The following is a 20,338-nucleotide window of genomic DNA, read 5'->3' as shown; positions in this document are numbered from 1 at the left end:
ATATATTTGTTTTAATATATATATATTTATATACATAAATGCATTGATATTTATATATTCAAACAAGTAGATATAAAAAAACTAAATAACCTTACTCTGAACTGTAGGTGATAACAATTTAAACCTTTCAATTGATGGCCTATAGCAAACCTTTTTGTAGGCAATTCTGGTAGGCTAATAAAAGCATGTTGTTCGCAGCATAAACTAGTCTATCATATCTGAAGTTCATTAATCTATTGATGACGAATAGTTTAACTGTATGTTTAGGCTAATGTTAAAGTGCTCACATAGGCTACTTCTCTGCCAGAGTGTGTGAGATAAGTAGTCCTACTGGTAAGTGCGGTCTGAGCGATTCCCTTATGATACCAAATTAATTCAATTGATCGAAAACCGTTTACCTCGTGCCACACACATTTCATTAAACATTTATTTCTAGCTAACAATCAAGGATGGCCATGTATTCCCTCCAGCAGTGAAGCGAAGGCCTATGACTATGTAGCTTTGTGACAATGTCCTATTGGGCTCTGTGCCAGTCCCGACTTAAATATATGGGATTTTTGAGAAAAAGCATCCACACACCGGGGCGGCTTCATCAGACCCCTTCACTTCTTTCCACATTTTGTTAGGTTACAGCCTTATTCTAAAATTGATTAAATCGCCCCCCCCCATCAGTCTACACACAATACCCCTTAATGACAAAGCAAAAATCGTTTTTAGACATTTTTGCAGATGTATTAAAAATAAAAAACGGAAATATCACATTTACATAAGTATTCAGACCCTTTACTCAGTACTTTGTTGAAGCACCTTTGGCAGCGATTACAGACTCAAGTCTTCCTGGGTATGACACCACAATCTTGGCACACCTGTATTTTGGGAGATTCACCCATTCTTCTCTGCTGATCCTTTCAAGCTCTGCAGGTTGGATGGGGAGCGTTAATGCATATCTATTTTCAGATCTCTCCATAGATTTTAGATTGGGTTCAAGTCCGGGCTCTGGCTCGCCCACTCAAGGACATTCAGAGACTTGTCCCGAAGCCACTCCTGCGTTGTCTTGGCTGTGTGCTTAGGGTCATTATCCTGATGGAAGGTGAACCTTCGCCCCAGTCTGAGGTCCTGGAGCAGGTTTTCATCAAGGATCTCTGTACTTTGCTCCGTTCATCTTTCCCTCGATCCTGACTAGTCTCCCAGTCCCCACAGCATGATGCTGCCACCACCATGCTTCACAGTAGGGATGGTATTGGCCAGGAGATGAGCGGTGCCTGGTTTCCTCCAGATGTGATGATTGGCATTCAGGCCAAAGAGTTACATTTTGGTATTATCAGACGAAATAATCTTGTTTTTCATGGTCCATTGCTCAGTTTAGCCGGGCGGCCAGCTATAGGAAGAGTCTTGGTGATTCCAAACTTCTTCCATTTAAGAATGATGGAGGCCACTGTGTTCTTGGGGACCTTCAAGGCTGCATTTGTTGGTACCCTTCCCCAGATCTGTGCCTCGACACAATCCTGTCTCGGGGGTTTACAGACAATTCCTTTGACCTCATTGTTTGGTTTTCGCTCTAACATGCACTGTCAACCGTGGGACCTTATATAGACAGGTGTGTGCCTTTCCAAATCATGTCCAATCAATTGAATTTACCACAGGTGAACTCCAATCAAGTTGTAGAAACATCTCAAGGATGATCAATGGAAGCAGGATGTGCCTGAGCTCAAGTTAGTCTCATAGCAAAGGGTCTGAATACTTATGTAAATAAGTATTTCTAATACGGTAGTTTATTTTTTGTTTGTTGCTAAAATAAAAATAACCTGTTTTTGCTTTGTCATTATGGGGTATTGTGTGTAGATTGATGAGGAAAAACATTCATTTAATACACTTTAGAGTAAGGCTGTAATGTAAGAACATTTTCAAAATGTGGAGTCTGAAAACTTTCCGAGTGCACTGTATTATTCCATTTAAAACTTTTCAAATATATTCCATTCTCCTTCCTCTTGTTTATATTATGGCTATATTCCCATTAATTTTCCTTTATGAAATTAAGCCTTTACACATGTAATTTTTGCCTTTCTAATAATAAGAATAAACTAATTTATAGAGCACATTTCACACGCTCATTGCACAAGCTTGTTGGTGCTTGCTTTGGTGCACAAATCATCTAACCACTCTAATTTGAGATTATTTATTCCCTTTTATTTATGAAAAGAAACTGATACGGTCTTTTATTATTTACGATTTATTTCAGATATTTTAGCTTAATTAAATTGATTTATGTTATAGTGTTTCTATCCCCCCCCCCCAAAAAGTATAATTTTTTATTTTACTAGGCAAGTCAGTTAAGAACAAATTCATATTTACAATGACGGCCTATCCCGGCCGACACTGGGCCAATTGTGCACCGCCCTACGGGACTCCTAATCACGGCCAGATGTGATGCAGCCTGGATTTGAACCAGGTACTGCAGTGATGCCTCTTGCACTGGGATGCAGTGTCTTAGATCACTGCGCCACTCGGGAGCCTAATTTAAACTAGATATAGGCTACTATGGGTGGGTTAGCCTAAATAGTTACAACCAAATAGGCCTAAAAAAACGTCAATTAATAATCATATCAATGGATGGAATCAGTGAATGAATGGCTGCAGCAACCATTACAAGGTCTGACAAGCTGCATAACAGGTGAGCCCTAATAGAGACAAAATAACAATTAAGTCGTTCAAACTAGATACTAAGTCGTTCAAATGACAGTGTATGTTTTTTTTCCCCTTTCTTTTTAACCTTGGACTTCAGGGCTTCTGTAAAATCTGCAGAGAGGAGGATCCATTGCTTCAAACTTGTGAGACAACAAAAGAAGTGTGCCACATTTCCATTAAAATGCAAATGCAATTTTATATTAAAAGATATCACACAACACAGCTTGTTAGTACTGCAGGAAATACATATACAGCCTTGTTCATATTTATACATTAAGTGGCAACCAAACAAAGAAATCATAAATATCTCTTTTAGTTAACTTTACAACAGTTATATGTGACCAATATTTCGTAACATAAAAGAGCATTATTAAATAACTGGCAGCAACCCTATCATTTACAATGTTTGAAAACACAGTGGTTAAATAGTCCAGCAAAACAAAATGTCCTTCTCCAATGAGTAATATTAATACAAGACAAAACAAGCATGAAATCCCTTTGTACAAAATACTCTCTATACAACAAAATCAACACAATATCTTTGACAATTTGTCTGCTTAAAATGCATGGTAAAATCTGTACAGTTTAGCAACCTTCGCTGAGTGGGTGAGATTCTGTGTTTGCGTAGTTAACGATTGAAGCGTTGGTCAGATTGATGCGTCTGTGATCCAACCATCAGAGACGTCAGGTAAAGTAGCTGCCAAGACCTTCTCTCGTTGGCATCAGTGCTGTGAAATTCCTGTCTAGCAGCATGTTGCTGAACTTGAAGTTACTTCAAGATACAAGGTTTTGAGAACTCAAACTGATATCTGTCCAGAGCAACACTCCTATTCCCACCCTCTGCATTTCCATGACAGATAGAACAGTACAAAACAATGTTAATCTGAAACCGTACCCAAACTGGACGCACACGTGCCCCATCGTGCGCAAATTGATTTTGACCCCCCCACACCAAACACGATCACGACACAGGTTGTAATATCAAAACAAACTCTGACCCAATTATATTAATTTGTGGACAGGTCGAAAAGCATTAAACATTCATGGCAATTTAGCTAGCTAGCTTGCAGTTGTTAGCTAATTTGTCCAATTTAGCTAGCTTGCTGTTGCTAGCTAATTTGTCCTGGGATATAAACATTGAGTGGTTATTTCACCTGAAATGAACAAGGTCCTCTACACCGACAATTAATCCACACATAAAACGGTCAACCGAATCGTTTCTAGTCATCTCTCCTCCTTCCAGTCTTTTTCTTCTTTGGACTTTATATGGCGATTGGCATCTAACTTTCAAAGTATTACCACGACGACCGACCGAACTCAGTTCATCTTTCAATCACCCACGTGGGTATAACCAATGAGGAGATGGCACAAGGGTATTTGCTTCTATAAACCAATGAGGAGATGGGAGAGGCAGGACTTGCACTGTGTTCAGTGTCACAAATAGAACTGACTTCTATTTTAGAGCTTGGCAACGCAGACGCTCATTGGCGCACGCGAGCAGTGTTGGTGCAATGACTGAATAACATGTATGTGTACATTTATTTTGCAACGCTAATGCACGGGACACTAGCGGTGTGGTCAGCATGTAAGGGCTAGATGCACCCGTAATGCTGAATATCCGCTCTACAGTAGGATTGAAATTGAAAGGCAATGTTAAGACGTTCGCAGAGACTCCATGCTATGGACTGAATCTAGGTCTTAACGTAATATATATTGTTTTTATTTGAATAATATGAATGGTTCCGTAAATTGTCAATGGTATATTTTTTGTCTAAGGTAACACCTCTGTTATTTATGGTTCAGGGTAATCTCATATATTGTACAGTGCATTCGGAAAGTATTGAGTCCCCTTGACTTTTTCCACATTTTGTTACATTACAGCCTTATTCTAAAATAAATAAAATAATTATTTTTCCTCATCAATCTACACATAATACCCAATAATGACAACAAAGTTTAAAAATGTATTTGCAAATTTATAAAAAATAAAAAACCTGAAATATCACATTTATATAAGTATTCAGACCCTTTACTCAGTACTTTGTTGAAGCACCTTCGGCAGTGATTACAACCTCAAGTCTTCTTGGGTATGATGCTACAAGCTTGGCACACCTGTATTTGGGTAGTTTCTCCCATTCTTCTCTGCAGATCCTCTCAAGCTCTGTTAGGTTGAATGGGGAGGTTGCTGCACAGCTATTTTCAGGTCTCTCCAGAGTTGTCGATCGGGTTCAAGTCCGGGCTCTGGCTGGGCCACTCAAGGATATTCAGAGACTTGTCCCGAAGCCACACCTGTGTTGTCTTGGCTTTGTGCTTAAGGTCATTGTCCAGATGGAAGGTGAACCTTTCCCTTGATCCTATCTAGTATCCCAGTTCCTGCCGCTGAAAAACATCCCCACAGTATGCTTCACTGTAGGGATGGTGCCATGTTTCCTCCAGACGTCACGTTTGGCATTCAGTCCAAAGACCTCAATCTTGGTTTCATCAGACCAGAGAATCTTGTTTCTCATGGTCTAAGAGCCTTTAGGTGCCTTTTGGCAAATTCCAAGGGGGCTGTCATGTGCCTTTTACTGAGGAGTGGCTTCCGTCTGACCACTCTACCATAAAGCCCTGATTGGTGGAATACTGCAGAGATGGTTGTCCTTCTGGAAGGTTCTCCCATCTCCACAGAGAAACTCCGGAGGTCTGTCAGAGTGACCATCGTATTCTTGGTCACCTCCCTGACCAAGGCCCTTGCTCAGTTTGACTGGGCGGCCAGCTCTAGGAAGAGTCTTGGTGGTTCCAAACTTCTTCTATTTTAGAATGATGGAGGCTACTGTGTTCTTGGGAACCTTCAATGCTGCAGAAATTTTGGCACCCTTCTTCAGATCTGTGCCTCGACACAATCCTGTCTTTGAGCTCTACGGACAATTCTTCCGACCTCATGGCTTGGTTTATTACTCTGACATGTACTGTCCACCGTGGGACCTTATATAGACAGGTGTGTGCCTTTCTAAATCATGTCCAATCAATTGAATTTACCACAGGTTGACTCCAATCAAGTTGTAGAAACATCTCAAGGATGATTAATGGAAACAGGATGCACCTGAGCTCAATTTCGAGTCTCATTGCAAAGGGTCTAAATACTTATGTAAATAAGGTATCTGTTTTTTATGTTTTAAAAATGTGAAAAAAATTCTAAAAACCTTTTTTCACTTTTTCATGATGGGGTATTGTGTGTAGATCGATGAGAAAAAAAAACTATTTAATCCATTTCAGAATAAGGCTGTAACGTAGCAAAATGTGGTCAAGGAGTCTGAATACTTTCAGAATGCACTGTATTGTGTGCAATACTTCACAGAGGCCAACCTTGTCAAATGACATAATACACTGAAGCCTATTCTATAGTCTAGACTAGAACAGTGGGCACTAAGTGCATAGTGCTTTACAGGTTCAGAGATGACAGAGGTCTGCTTTAATCAGAACAGCTTAAAGAATGCCACGCACATTTTACAACCTCCAAGAAATATAAAACTGAGGAAAGAAAAAAATGAAAAGAATGTTTGGCACTTATACTTCATCAAGACTGCTATTCCCAGAGGACCAGATATGGTTTACTTGCAGTTTACTTTAGATTTCTTAAATGAATGGATTTCAACGATTGCTAATGCAGTGTCCAGTAACAGTCTAAAGTACCAGTTTCCAGTATTAGTCTAGAGTACCCATTTCCAGTACAAATCTAGAGTACCAGTTTCCAGTACCAGTCTAGAGTTCCAGTTAAGAGAGACCAGATAGATAAGTCCATGGTTGGTTTAAGAAGAGAAGGTATACAATGTGAAACATATGTCTGAAACATTGCTGTGCTCTCCCATAGATAACTGTCCGTCTGTACGTCCTTTACGTGGCACATATCCCATAAAATGTTCTTCTAGTGTAGATGTAGACGTAGCTCCACCCTTTGGCACTGTCATAAATATAGAGTTTTGAATGACTGGGTCATACTGTAATACAGTTCTACACAACACTCTCACCATTCTCTAAAATCAGCAAAAACCAAGTCAAAGTACAACAAGTTCATAAATAGAGTTCATAAGGACATGGTATATGATGAGTTGCAATATGGAGAGAGAGCAGTTTGTTACATAGTTTCCTGCGGGAGTATATTGTTTTTAGCTTTGTCAAAAAATGCAATGTCATACACAACCAAGCGGCCCTCACCTTGACGGGTTTTTTCCCCCAGCATGCTTGTAAATTGTAATTCAGTCTGTTGCCTGAAGAGGGTAGCAGTGAGTCAGTCTGTGGTTGTGGTAAGAGTGCGGATGTGTGTGTGTAGGACAAAGTCCACCGGGCCGAGGAGATGCCAGGTTAGTATGCATGCATAAATGTGTGTGTGTAGCATGAAGTATGTATGTGGCTGTAGTGTTTGTATGTACCACCTATCTGTGTGAGTGTCAGATAGTGTATGACTCGCTGTGGCCTGAAGCGCAAGTACGTACCATTTACTCGTTTACTGTACGTGTATATTGTATTCAGGTGTGTGTGTGTGTGTGTATAAGGGTGTGTAGTTGAAGGGTCGGGAGGACTACGGGGGAAGAGTAGGAGTAGGGAGGCAGTGAAGCAAGAGGCCTCCCTTACACCTCGCTCTCGGTGGAGAGTTTGCGCGCGGGGGTCCAGCCGGTGTCAGGCTGTGTTGGGGGTGGCATTGGGGTGTGATGATGGCGGGGGTCAGCGTGTTTATGGACGAGCACTCCGACCTCTCCTCTTGGAGCAACTGCTCTGTCTCGCCGTCGTCCAGTGAGGCGCTGCTGGCCTGCAGGGACACAGTGTCCGTGCGCATGCACGTGTGCAGACCACCCCGCGACGGCTTCAGCTGCTTCAGGTCCTCCCAGTACAGCTCCTCGTTGGAGAGGAGACACACGCCCTCCACGATCCGGATCTTCTCCTTGGTGTAGCCGCTGTCCCAGTCCCCCTGAGGAAGTAGGAAGAAGACACAGTAGAAGGGTTAGCTGTGTAAGCCTAGTGCACGACGTAGACATCACCCACAACCACAGATCTAGGGTCAGATGATCATATCCCCAAAAGCATCTGAGGGGACGAAGAATATCTGACCCTGCATAAGTAGTTAGTGGAAAACTAAGCCTGTGTCAATGGTTAGACAGAAAACAACTACAAATACTCCAGAGCAGGATGTTGTTATAAATGTCTACCCATGCACAATAGTAGTTTGTTTTTCAGTGAGATGTCGTCTGGTCTTTCAGTTAGTTTTGTTATTAGTGCCCATGTGTTGAGTGGTCAAACTATGGAATCTCAAACGTGTCATCTCTTTACTGCATTTGTGGAGAAAAAACGTATTCGATTTTTGTGACAGGATGGTAAACAATATACTGAAACTGCTCCAGGTAATCAAAAGGTTAGAGTTGGGCTCAGGATTACATCTGATAGCAGTGCATTCCCGCAAAATAAGACTGTGTAAAATGACAGACACACCATACATAAAGTGAAAGGGTTTGTCAAACAAAGAACAGACTTTTCAAACCCTCATTATTTGATAGTATTAGGTCCATCCACAGCCATAGATAGAGATCAAGTGCATTCAGAAAATATTCACACCCCTCAACTTTTTCCACATATTGTGCCAGGGTCTGTAGTGACGCCTCTAGCATCAAGATGCAGTGCCTTAGACCACTGCGCCACTCGGGAGCCCCAAAACAATTTGCACATTAATTTTTTTTATTCTTCAAGCTCTGTCAAGTTGGTTGCTGATCATTCCTAGATAGCCATTTTCAAGTCTTGCCATAGATTCTCAAGCCAATTTAAGTCAAAACTGTAACTAGGCCACTCAAGAACATTCAATGTCGTCTTGGTAAGCAACTCCAGTGTAAATCTGGCCTTGTGTTTTAGGTTATTGTCCTGCTGAACGTGAATGTGTCCCAGTGTCTGTTGGAAAGCAGACTGAACCAGGTTTTCCTCTTGGATTTTGCCTGAGCTTAGCTCTATTCCGTTTCTTTATATCCTAAAAAAACTCCCTTGCCGATGACAAGCATATCCATAACATGATGCAGCCACAACCATGCTTGAAAATATGAAGAGTGGTACTCAGTGATGTGTTGTGTAAGATTTGCCCCAAACATAACAATTTGTATTTAGGACATGAAGTTAATTTCTTAGCCAAACTTTTTGCAGTATTACTTTAGTACCTTGTTGCAAACAGGATGCATTTTTTGAATATTTTTATTCTGTACAGGCTTTCTTTTCAATCTCTCATTTAGGTTAGTTTTGTGGAGTAACTATAATGTTGTTGATCCATCCCCTGTTTTCTCCAATCACAGCCATTAAACTATGTAACTGTTTTAAAGTCATAGTGAAATCCCTGAGCGGGTTTCCTTCCCTCCGGCAACTGAGTTAGGAAGGACGCCTGTATCTTTGTAGTGAGTGGGTGTATTCATACACCATCCAATGTGTAATTAATAACTTTACCATTCTCAAAGGGATAATTAGTATCTGCTTCTTTCTATTTTTTAATCTACCAATAGGTTCCTTTCTTTGCGAACCATTTGAAAACTTCCCTGATCTTTGTGGTTGAATCTGTGTTTTACATTCACTGTTCGACTGAGGGACCCTACAGATAATTAATTGTATGTGTGGGGTACAGAGATGAGGTAGTCATTACAAAATTAAGTTAAACACTATCAATGCACACAGAGTGAGTCCATGGAACTTATTACGTGAATTAAGTACATTTTTAGGCTTGCCAAAAACAAAGGAGAGTAATACTTATTGACTCAAGGCACTTCAGCTTTTCATTTGAAATGAATTTGTAAAAATGTAGAAAAACATAATTCCACTGACATTATGGGGTATTGTGTGCAGGCCAGTGACACACAATCTCGATTTAATAAACGTTCAATTCAGGCTGTAACACAACACACGTGGGAAAAAGTCAAGGGTCAAGAGTATATGAACTCTTTCTAAAGGCACTGTATGTCTCTACATTTGTTAAATCATTAGTTAAGTCAGTCATCAGAAAGAGTCAGTTGTCATGTATGACCAAGCAGAGGAACAATAGCAGACACATGAGAGAGAGCATGTGGGTGGGGACGAGAGTGAGATACAAAAGGAGTGAGAGAGATACAGGAGGAGTGAAAGAGACAGCGATAGGTTGATTGATTGGAGGGATTCCCCATGCAGTGTGTGACTACCTCTCCGCAGGACAAAACAGGTCAAAAGAATAAAGGAGAGAGGCTGTTGTAAGGATGAGAGAGCTGCAGTGAAGGAGAAGGGGGAAGAGAAAAAAGGAGAGATGAGTGGATGGGTCAGTCACAACTTGTGCCTCTTCATGTTTGGCTATAATAAAACTACTGTAAAGCAATCTATCTACAGCATAAGAGATAGAGGCAAACATTGAAAACTGGTATTCGTCTCAATGGTTACTTCCAGCCATACTATTTGAACATTTGAAACCCGTCAGTCATAATAGGCATAAAGAAACCCAATGGATTCACATCAAATGTATCCATTCCTCTATTAAACATTAGTTACTTAATTTCATCAAAGTCTGAGGTGAGAATTAAGGCCCAGATTCAGTAAGCATTTGCACCAGTGCAAATTTTACACCTTATTATATGAGAATAACATACACTACAGGTCAAAAGTTTTAGAACACCTACTCATTCAATTGTTTTTCTTTATTTTTACTATTTTCTACATTGTAGAATAATAGTGAAGACATCAAAAACGATGAAATAACACATATGGAATCACGTAGTAACCAAAAAAGTGTTAAACAAATCAAAATATATTTTATATTTGAGATTCTTCAAATACCCACACTTTGCCTCGATGACAACTGCAAATGCTGCACGTGAAAAAATGCTTAGCTAGATTAGTATTTCAAGAATATGACGAGAGTTCTAAATAGGCCTGAATAGTTACCTCTTTCTTATATCGTAGCTGGTTGTAAATGGGCGGCTTTTGCGAGGTCTCAATCTTGACCTCTTGTGTTGACGTCCTGTATGAGGGGTTACTGTAGGTCAGGTTGCTCATCCCGGGGTCAGCAAACTTTGAAATTCTGTGTCTTGGGGATAGAAAGATGGGAAAACACATTGTACACACAGTCCACTGGTTAAAAATGTCCATTGGGTGGCTATCTAGGTTAGCTCCCGCGACAGACAAATGTCACAGGTCTAATGTAGCTTCCCTCTGTGTGTTCTTCATCTGCACTGATATGAAACGATAAGTTACCTGATAGTAACATTGGCCAAATCTTTTGGTGCTCAATTTTGTTTTCACCTAATTACTTACTTCAGATCTGGAACAGATAAAGGGATGGAGAATAGACATATAGACATATTTATTTTATTACTAGCACTGACTTTGAGGAACATTTTACTTACTATGACTGATGTGGTTGTCTCACCTAGCTACTTTAAGATGAATGTACTAACTGTAAATCGCTCTAGACTAGAGCGTCTGCTAAATGACAAAAATGTACATGTCAAATGAGCGGAATTTTGAGTATTTAGAGAGGACTTGGTCTTACCGGTAAATAATGAAGGCAGTGATGATTATCAGGATGGCAAGAATGGTTAATGCTCCTCCAATCACATAGCTGATATGAAGCCCCTCCCCTGTGAAAGAAGCGTTGCAGATGAACATCAACCAATGAGTGGATGACACTGCTATGACATCTAAACAATTAGATATAGCCTATAAATTCAACACTGTACATTTGAAAGTCAATCATTTATTGTGACTCACCACCTGGATTCGGTCTTATGTAGCAACATTTGAATTTCAGTTTTTTTACATTGGATAAAAGTAGAGAATAAGAGCTACAAAATTGTATATCATACACTGCATTTGAGGAAACAATGGGAAAGTAATTCTGCTTTGAAAGTTGATCAACTTGTAAACTCACTTTTGAGAAAACCGTCTTTAAATGTTTTGGTACTACTATTGGACAGCTCTTCTTAGTCTACACCCATCCAGCATTGTTCACACCCTCTTAAGCCTTAGCCCCACCCATCTCTTTAAGGGTTGATCCGTGCATTCTGTACTAACTTGCCAGCTACATCCAGACATCTAAGAGAGAGAGAACAGCTCACTGAACATTACTCGCATTAGCAGAGCTGGTTAGGCTGTTATGTTATCAAGAGCGTTGGTGACTGCAACTGTGCTGTCAGATTGTCCGTTCATAAATTCAGAGCATTTCGCGTTCAGAGCGCACACAGGATGCTCTGGCCAATAAGTAGGGCTGTTACGAAAGCTCTGACCTCACAACGACAGTCAATCACCCAAGCTAACTGGCTAACATTGGCTAGTTACTTCCAGACACATAATGAGAGAACACCCCACTCTGACCATTTTACTCACACTAGCAGAGCTGATTAGGCAGTTTTCATGTTATCCAGAGCGTTGGTGACTGTAACTGTGCTGCTGGCAAAATTTGAATTACGCTTTACACTAACTTGAAATGAAAATACTTTGTAAAAATTAGAGAGGAGTCTTTAGTGTACAGTTAGCTAGCTGGCTGCCTCACTAACTAACATTACGTCATGCGTTGGGATTCATTTACCTAGCTAGCTATCTAGCTACATTTCTTAAGAAAAGTATTTTGTTATGACATGTAGCTAGCTAAACAATGGACCATAATCAGAACTTACAACATTACTACCCTGCAGGTAGCTAACCAACCAGGTTCTATGGCTATAACTAGTCAAGTAAATGTGTCTGAGATACGAAGAATAAGATCATACACATATCGTTAGCTAGCGACCCAGCCAGCTAATGCTAGCTAGCTAACAGTACACTTGAAATGAAACCACTTTCTGTCAAAATTTGAAATGTGTAATATCTGAAAATGTAGCTAGCTAGACTATCTTACTCATGGTCTGAAATTGGAGTAGATAGCCAGAGCGAATTTACCAGCTAGTACGTCTATTAACAGTTGCAGTGACATTATTGAAATGGATAACCTTACTTGCATGGAGTCTTTTGTTAAGACATTCAGCTAGCTAGCTAAACAATGGACCATAATCACAACTCAGGTAGCTAACCAACCAGGTTCTATGGCTATAACTAGTCAATCAAATATGTCTGAGATATGAAGAATAAGATCATACACAACGTTAGCTAGCGACCCGGCCAGCTAACATTAGCTAGCTACCCAGCCAGCTAACGTTAGCTAGCTAACAGTACACTTGAAATGAAACCCCTTTCTGTCAAAATTAGAAACGTGTAATATCTGAAAATGTAGCTAGCTAGACTATCTTACCAGTATACATCATGGTTGGACGTGTCTCCTGTCTGATGCCATGCATGGTTGCCCTTAGTTTGACGATGTAATCCAGACTGGTGTTTTCTCCATCTCCTTAGCTATCATACTCAAATTCCACTAATTTAAAAACTCAGTCCTCCAGAAAGTGGAGAGCATACACATAACGTTAGCTAGCTAACAGTACACTTTAACTTGACATTAGGTTTATGCAGTTTTCCTACGCAATACATTTAAAAAAAGGTCGCGTTTGACACGATTACCTAGAGTTACTGACCAGCTCCAATAGACAGACGCGTGCTATGTGACAGCCCAATCCGAACTCATCTTTCGGCATGTCCAGCCCACTCATTATCTCAGCCAATCATGGCTAGCTGGAAGGTTGCTCACTTTTTCTGTGGCTTAACCAACTAGGCTCGTAATTTAACAATTTTATTCGTATTAACAGATGGTATACAAGTTTGATATTAAGGCACATTAAAGTTCACATGTTCGAGAAGGCATTTCTGGCCAAAAATGCATTTTGATAAAAAAATATATGTTTACGTTCAAACAGCTCTCCTGTGAAGTCATGACTTGTGACACAGTTTCCTGAATCGGGTCACATTTATGATGATGATGATAGTAATGATGATGCAAAGTGTGATGAAGATGCTACTGAGGGTAATAATCATGATAATGATGATGAATTTGATGATGAAGCTGACTTTATCTTACCATGAGGAGCTGTCACCACGTTGCTCTGTAAGCAGCCCTCCACACTCAGGCTCTTGTCTGTGCAGCTACGAAACGGGATGCGAAAAAAATAACATTAACCATCAAACTGAGCATTTACTTTCTCACAAACTGAAGACATAAAAGTAAAGCGTTGTGATACAAGGTATTTAGTCGACAGCCCTCATTATGTATCAGTAGGATCCCTTCAAGTCATGGTCGATGAGGTAAAACGTCAGGCTTGTAGTTGACATACTTGATCAGTGGGGGTCCTTGTTGAGGCGTGTCTGTGGGGGCTTTGGGGACCTTGTTGGGGGCTGCGGTGCTGGTGGTCTCTATGTCTGGTGAGGTGGGCACATAACCTGAGACTAAACATAGGAACAATGATTAGTGTTTTAAAGATACATAAACAAATCACACACAAAGCTGGAATGTTGTTTATCAAAATAAGTTGTTACTCGCACGCACGCACGCACACACGCACGCACGCACGCACGCACGCACGCACACACACACACACACACACAAAAACTCACTGGTGGAGCAGGGCCTGCTGTCTGGTTCATCAGGGCAGGCACACACAAAGCTGTTTGTCTTAGCGAAGCAGAGATGAGTACATCCTCCATTATTCACCCCACAGTGGTTAGTGCCTGCAGGGAAGAGAAAAGGCTTACTTTAACCTGTTAAACTCTGCCGCCCTTTGGTGGCATTTTCACAATGGCACATATCTAATCAAATTGTATTGGTCACATTATATATATTTAGCAGATGTTATTGCTGGTGTAGGGAAATGCTTGTGTTCCTAGCTCCAACAGTGCAGTAGTATCTAACAATTCACAACAATACACAAATCTAAAAGTAAACGAATTAACTAAGAAATATCTAAATATTAGGACGAGCAATGTCGGAGTGGCATTGACTAAATACAGCAGAATAGAATACAGTATATGCATCTGAGATGAGTAAAGCAGTATGGAAACATTATTATGAATAGACCTTGGGTACTTCTTGTTTGAGTCTCTGCCTATAGGAAGGGAGGAGCAAAATGGAGTCGTGATCTGATTTTCTGATGGTAGGGCGGGGGAGGGCCGTATAAGCATCTCAAAAAGGCGAGTAGCAGTGGTCTAGTGTTTTTCCAAAGCGACTACAGTCTACAGTCAATGTGCTGATAGAACTTCGGTTGCGTTTTCCTCAAATGTCCTTTGTTAAAATCCCCAGCTACAATAAATGCCGCCTCAGGATATGTGGTTTCCAGTTTGCATAATGTCCAGTGTAGTTCCTTGAGGGCCGTCGTGGTTTTGGCTTGAGGGGGAATATACACGGCTGTGAAGATAACATATATTTTATGTTTCATGAAAAGACATTTAGATTTCAGCCAATACATGCTTAGTACTATTACAAATAGTCAGCAACAATGTGACTATTACAGAGCCAGAGCAACAGCAGGCAAAGGGAAGTAGAATTGTCAGTACATTTTAGGAGAAGAAGAGTTTTGAAAGTCTAGGTTTGAAATAAAATATACCACTAATTACTCTTCCAAAAGGATAAAAAAAAACAAGTCCGATCTTTTACCTAATGGTGGCGCTACAAACATGCATAAATTCCCATAGGAACACAGCCATTTGAAAACAGCAGGGTTTGTGCAATGTCTCCATTTTTCGACGTACAGGAATAACATACATATGAGAAGAAAACTGACGTTGCTACCTTTCCACTAATTTAATTAGATTTCCTGTCTGATTCCCAGTTCGTCCGCTAAATAGCAGCTGAACATCACATGAGGTCTCTTGGCCACTTGAAACCAGATGCGTCTGGTTGGGCAATGAGCTCAGTATCAAAACTGAACAAATTTTGACGCCTGACATCTTAAAATGACCCTAGCGACTGGGGCTTTGAAGTTATTGTTTTTAAATAACCTACAGACAGGCGAGGAAACGTCCAAATGATTTTCCCATCCAATTTCTTCACAGTAAACAAGTCAGATACAGCAATGGTACATAATGGAGGATACATGCAAGGTAATAAATTATGAAAGAAATGCATTACATTATGATCACCATTATGAACATTTTAGTCATTTAGCAGACACTCTTATCCAGAGCGACTTACATCGAGTGCATTCATCTTAAGACCGCTATGTGAAGCGTTGAGGGAGGGGGGGGGGGCATGCTTAGGACATTGCCAGCAGTAGATTTGACGATGATTAAAAAAAATACAATTGCTTTTGATTGGTGTGTAATTTTGTATTTTTTGACCGTAATTGACGGGATGGAAATCCCTTAAGCTGAACGGCCATTTCTTTGCAGGTATACATGCAAGGTTAACTCAACAGATGAAGAAGGGTTTGTAGAGATTCACAATACAATGTTGAACACTTTTACTGTTGTTGAGTATTTAAAAAAAAATCTCAGCTCTAAACAAGGCATGTACAGTGGCTTGCGAAAGTATTCACCCCCCTTCACATTTTTCCTATTTTGTTGCCTTACAACCTGGAAATAAGGTTGGCGGCCCTCTCTTGGCAGGTTTGTTGTAGTGCCATATTCTTTCAATTTTTTAGATAATGGATTTAATGGTGCCCCGTGGGATGTTCAAAGTTTCGGATATTTTTTTACAACCCAACCCTGATCTGTACTTCTCCACAACTTTGTTCTTGACCTGTTTGGAGAGCTCCTTGGTCTTCATGGTGCCGTTTGCTTGGTGGTGCCGTTTGCTTAATGGTGTTGCAGACTCTGGGTCCTTTCAGAACAGGTAAATACTGAGATCATGTGACAGATCATGTGACACTTAGATTGCACACAGGTGGACTTTAACTAATTATGTGACTTCTGAAGGTAATGGGTTGCACCAGATCTTATTTAGGGGCTTCATAGCAAAGGGGGGGAATACATAATACATATGCACGCACCACTTTTCCGTTTTTTTGTTTGAAAGTAGTAACTTTTTTAATTTCACTTCACCATTTTGGACTATTTTGTGTATGTCCATTACATGAAATCCAAATAAAAATCCATTTAAATTACAGGTTGTAATGCAACAAAATAGGAAAAACGCCAAGGGGATGAATACTTTTGCAAGGCACTGTATTACATAACATACACTTCCTCGAATGTGACCAACAGTATAAGGTGAAAGCTTAAATACGCTGCTGCTACTTTCTGTTTATCATATATGCATAGTCACTATAACTATACACTCATGTACATACTACCTCAATTGGGCCGACCAACCACTGCTCCCGCACATTGGCTAAGCGAGCTATCTGCATTGTGTCCCACCCACCACCCGCCAACCCCTCTTTTACGCTACTGCTACTCTCTGTTTATCATATATGCATAGTCACTTTAACCATATCTACATGTACATACTACCTCAATCAGCTTGACTAACCGGTGTCTGTATGTAGCCTCGCTACTTTTATAGCCTCGCTACTGTATATAGCCGGTCTATTTTACTGTTGTGTTTATTTCTTTACCTACCTATTGTTCACCTAATACCTTTTTTGCACTATTGGTTAGAGCCTGGAAGTAAGCATTTCACTGTAAGGTCTACCTGTTGTATTCGGCGCATGTGACAAATAAACTTTGATTTGATAGGGAAAAAAATGTAACTCCCAGAAATGCCTCATTAACACTTAGTCACTGTGGCGACACCACAATGGTGGTTGAATCTAATCATCGAGGATCAGATTACCCTCAATGCTAATCTTCGCCATAAGAAGATGAACAAATACTTGAACCGGTATCAGTAGTTAGGGGCAACTTACCACTCGCTCAAGGGCAAAGTTTCCCCAAACCTAACCTTAACCATAAGTCGGGAAAATGCTAAAATTACTTAAGATCAGCGTCTAGGGGCAACTTCACCCTGCTCCCTTACCGCTCTGCCTCTGTGGTGAGACTACGATGATGTCCATGAGGCCCTCCACGTTGGCCAGCACGGTCTCCTTGCTGCGGCCAGTGTGTTTGTCCACACGCTGGATGGACTTAGTCTGCCAGTCCGTCCAGTAGATCCAACGGTCTTGCTGCGAGAGTCGGGAGAAAGGGGTTAGAGGGGAGGACACCGGCTTCAACTGGGGGAACAAGGTAGAGAAAAAGAGAGGAGAAAGAAACACAGACAAGGAGGAAGAGAAGAGAGGGAGGAAGAAAATGAAGGTCAGAGATGAAGGGAGGTAGAATGGTTCAGTTTTATGGTTCAGTATGAGTGGAGGAGGAGGGAGAGCAAGTGAGGCAGTGAACAAACGAGTGAGTGGAGGAGGAATGAGAGCAAGTGAGTGGATGTGGTAGCCAGGGGGAGGGGTCAAGTGGTTGATTGACTGCTCGGGGGGTACCTGTGTGAGGGCGAAGGGGTGGGACACAGGGCTGATGAGGATTTGACGGAGCTTTCCGTTTAGGTCGGAACTCTCAATGCGGTCCAAGTGAGCATCCACCCAGAAGATCCTACACACACACGGAGGAGTTAAACACACACATTCATAGTTCATATACATACTAGGCAAAAATACTTTACAGAGATATTAGACTGAGATGAGAGGGATTTAACAGAAATTGACATCAAAGCTATCCTATCAAGAGTCCAGAAAACTCCTGTACTGTACTTTGATTTACTACACAAAACAGAATGTTCTGCAGAAAATAATTAGATTTTCTCGGCTGAGATCCGCTTTGTATGCTGTTAGGCCCTAATATTTTCAGTCTTTCTCTCCCTCTTTTCCTGTCTCTGACTGTCACACTCTCCGTCCCGCTCCCTCTGCGGGTTGCCATTTATTGGGATGAGTCTTGTCCTGGAGGCAGAACTCAGCAATTTTTGCTACAAAGTCAAAATTGGCTATATTGTAAAAATTCATGAAAACAAAACTTAGCTTTTTGGTCTTAATTTAGATTTAATTTAATTGAAGGGTTAGGCATTAGGGTTAGCAGTGTGGTTAAGGCAGATTATATGACTTTGTGGCTGTGCCAGCTAGTGACCACTCTGGAAGGCTGCCCCCAGAACAAGATTTATTACCAAAAACTATACCTGCGCTGCCTTTCTCCCTACCATTCCCTCTCTCTCCTGTATCTTTGTCTGCCATTACCTTATTCCTTCCCTCTCTCTCTTCCTACCTACCACTCCTTCTCTCTCCTGTATCTCTGTCTCTCATTCCCTCTGTCTCTCCCTACCTACCACTCCCTCTCATCTCTGTCTGTCATTCCCTTATTCCCGCCCTCCCTCCCTACCACTGCCGCTCTCTTCTTTATCTCTCTCTGTCATTCCCTTATTCCCTCCCTGTCACCATCCCCCTCCCTTCCACTCTCTCTTTCTAACCTGCGTGTGTCGTAGTCCAGTGTGAGTCCGTTGGGCCAGCCCAGGTCTGTGTTAATCAGAACTTTACGGTCTGATCCATCTAGGTGTGCCCGCTCAATCTTAGCAATGTGACCCCAGTCTGTCCAGAACAGGTACCTAGAGAGACCAATGAAACAATGACAACACAGTTCCCACCCCCCCACACACACAAACACTCACAAAACCAATCTCTTCCACTACACCCTTCCACCATCGTCCCTCAACCTTAACACTTCCCCCCCCCTCTATCCCTCCTCCTCTCACCCTTTGCTGGGAAACACAGCGATGGCCCTGGGTTCATCCAGGCTGTTGTTGACTAGTACTTTGCGGCTGGTCCCGTCCAGTCGTGCCACCTCGATGGTGTTGCGACCTGTGTCCGTCCAGTACATATTCCTGGTCACCCAGTCCACAGCTAGACCATCAGTGGTCTTCAGACCCTGGCTTATCACTGTCTCCATCCCTGTACCATCCAAGTTGGCCCGTCTGACCAGCACATGAGAAGTTAAATCGATCAATGAATCAATGAATCAACAAATCAATCAATTGTATCAATTATTACATTACATCTTATTGGTAGAGTGCATAACTATTGCTCGAATACATTAGCAAAGAGTTAAAACCCCAAATAGTAAGAAAAAGTGACAAGGAGGAATTCCCTGTGTTGGAATGCATGCATGCGTGTGTGTGAGTAAGAGTGTACTGTACATATTGTGTGTGTGTATACACTGAGTGTACAATCATTAGGAACACCTGGTCTTTACATGACATAGACTGACCAGGTGAATCCAATTGAAGGCTACGATCCCTTATTGATGTCACCTTTTAAATCCACTTCAATCAGTGTAGATGAAAGGGAGGAGAAAGGTTAAAGATGGATTTTTAAGCCTTGAGACAATTGAGACATTGATTGTGTATGTGTGCCATTCTGACGGTGAATGGGCAAGACAAAAGATTCAAGTGCATTTGAACAGGGTATGGTAGTAGGTGTCAGGCGCACCGGTTTGAGTGTGTCAAGTACTGCAACACTGCTGGGTTTTTCACACTCAACAGTTTCCTGTGTGTATCAAGAATAGCCCACCACCCAAAGGAAATCCAGCCAACGGCCGACCAGTGTTTGAAATCAGGTCATTGATAAAAGAGGACAAAGGAGGCAGACACAAATTGTGCAGAGCAACAGACGGACTACAGTTAGTCAACTGACAGTCCAGCACAACATTGGTCCCCAAAGACCCATCAAATGATGCACAACTCATCGTACCTTGACACGAATGGGGTATGGCAGCTGGTGACCTTAGAGTTCCACTTCGCACTGCAACTGCAAGAAACTGCAGTTGCAGTGCGCTAAGGAATGAAAACACTGGAAACTGGAGAATT

The 20,338-nt window shown here is 41.3% G+C and overlaps 1 protein-coding gene across 4 annotated transcripts in view; it reads right to left on the bottom strand.

Annotated features, from left to right (window-relative positions):
• Nucleotides 1-2,861: 2,861 nt before the first annotated feature.
• LOC139563319 (low-density lipoprotein receptor-related protein 4-like) overlaps nucleotides 2,862-20,338 on the bottom strand; it is a 205,161-nt gene continuing 187,684 nt past the window's right edge. The window contains exons 30-40 of one of the 4 annotated variants that reach the window (XM_071381929.1): nucleotides 19,229-19,447; nucleotides 18,947-19,081; nucleotides 17,973-18,081; nucleotides 17,522-17,714; nucleotides 14,173-14,298; nucleotides 13,905-14,016; nucleotides 13,652-13,716; nucleotides 11,201-11,288; nucleotides 10,594-10,735; nucleotides 9,861-9,923; nucleotides 7,520-7,630 (exon numbers count right to left, since the gene is read on the bottom strand). In XM_071381929.1, coding sequence (XP_071238030.1) covers nucleotides 9,882-9,923; nucleotides 10,594-10,735; nucleotides 11,201-11,288; nucleotides 13,652-13,716; nucleotides 13,905-14,016; nucleotides 14,173-14,298; nucleotides 17,522-17,714; nucleotides 17,973-18,081; nucleotides 18,947-19,081; nucleotides 19,229-19,447 — 1,231 coding nt within the window. In that variant the 3' untranslated portion in view covers nucleotides 7,520-7,630; nucleotides 9,861-9,881. Of the gene's footprint in view, nucleotides 7,631-9,860; nucleotides 9,924-10,593; nucleotides 10,736-11,200; nucleotides 11,289-13,651; nucleotides 13,717-13,904; nucleotides 14,017-14,172; nucleotides 14,299-17,521; nucleotides 17,715-17,972; nucleotides 18,082-18,946; nucleotides 19,082-19,228; nucleotides 19,448-20,338 lie in introns of all 4 variants that reach the window. The other 3 variants (XM_071381926.1, XM_071381927.1, XM_071381928.1) reach the window with 3 other exon arrangements.

This window comes from Salvelinus alpinus, chromosome 33 (genome assembly GCF_045679555.1).
Source record: "Salvelinus alpinus chromosome 33, SLU_Salpinus.1, whole genome shotgun sequence".
NCBI lineage: Eukaryota > Metazoa > Chordata > Actinopteri > Salmoniformes > Salmonidae > Salvelinus > Salvelinus alpinus.
This window is presented reverse-complemented; position numbering and strand designations above follow the sequence as displayed.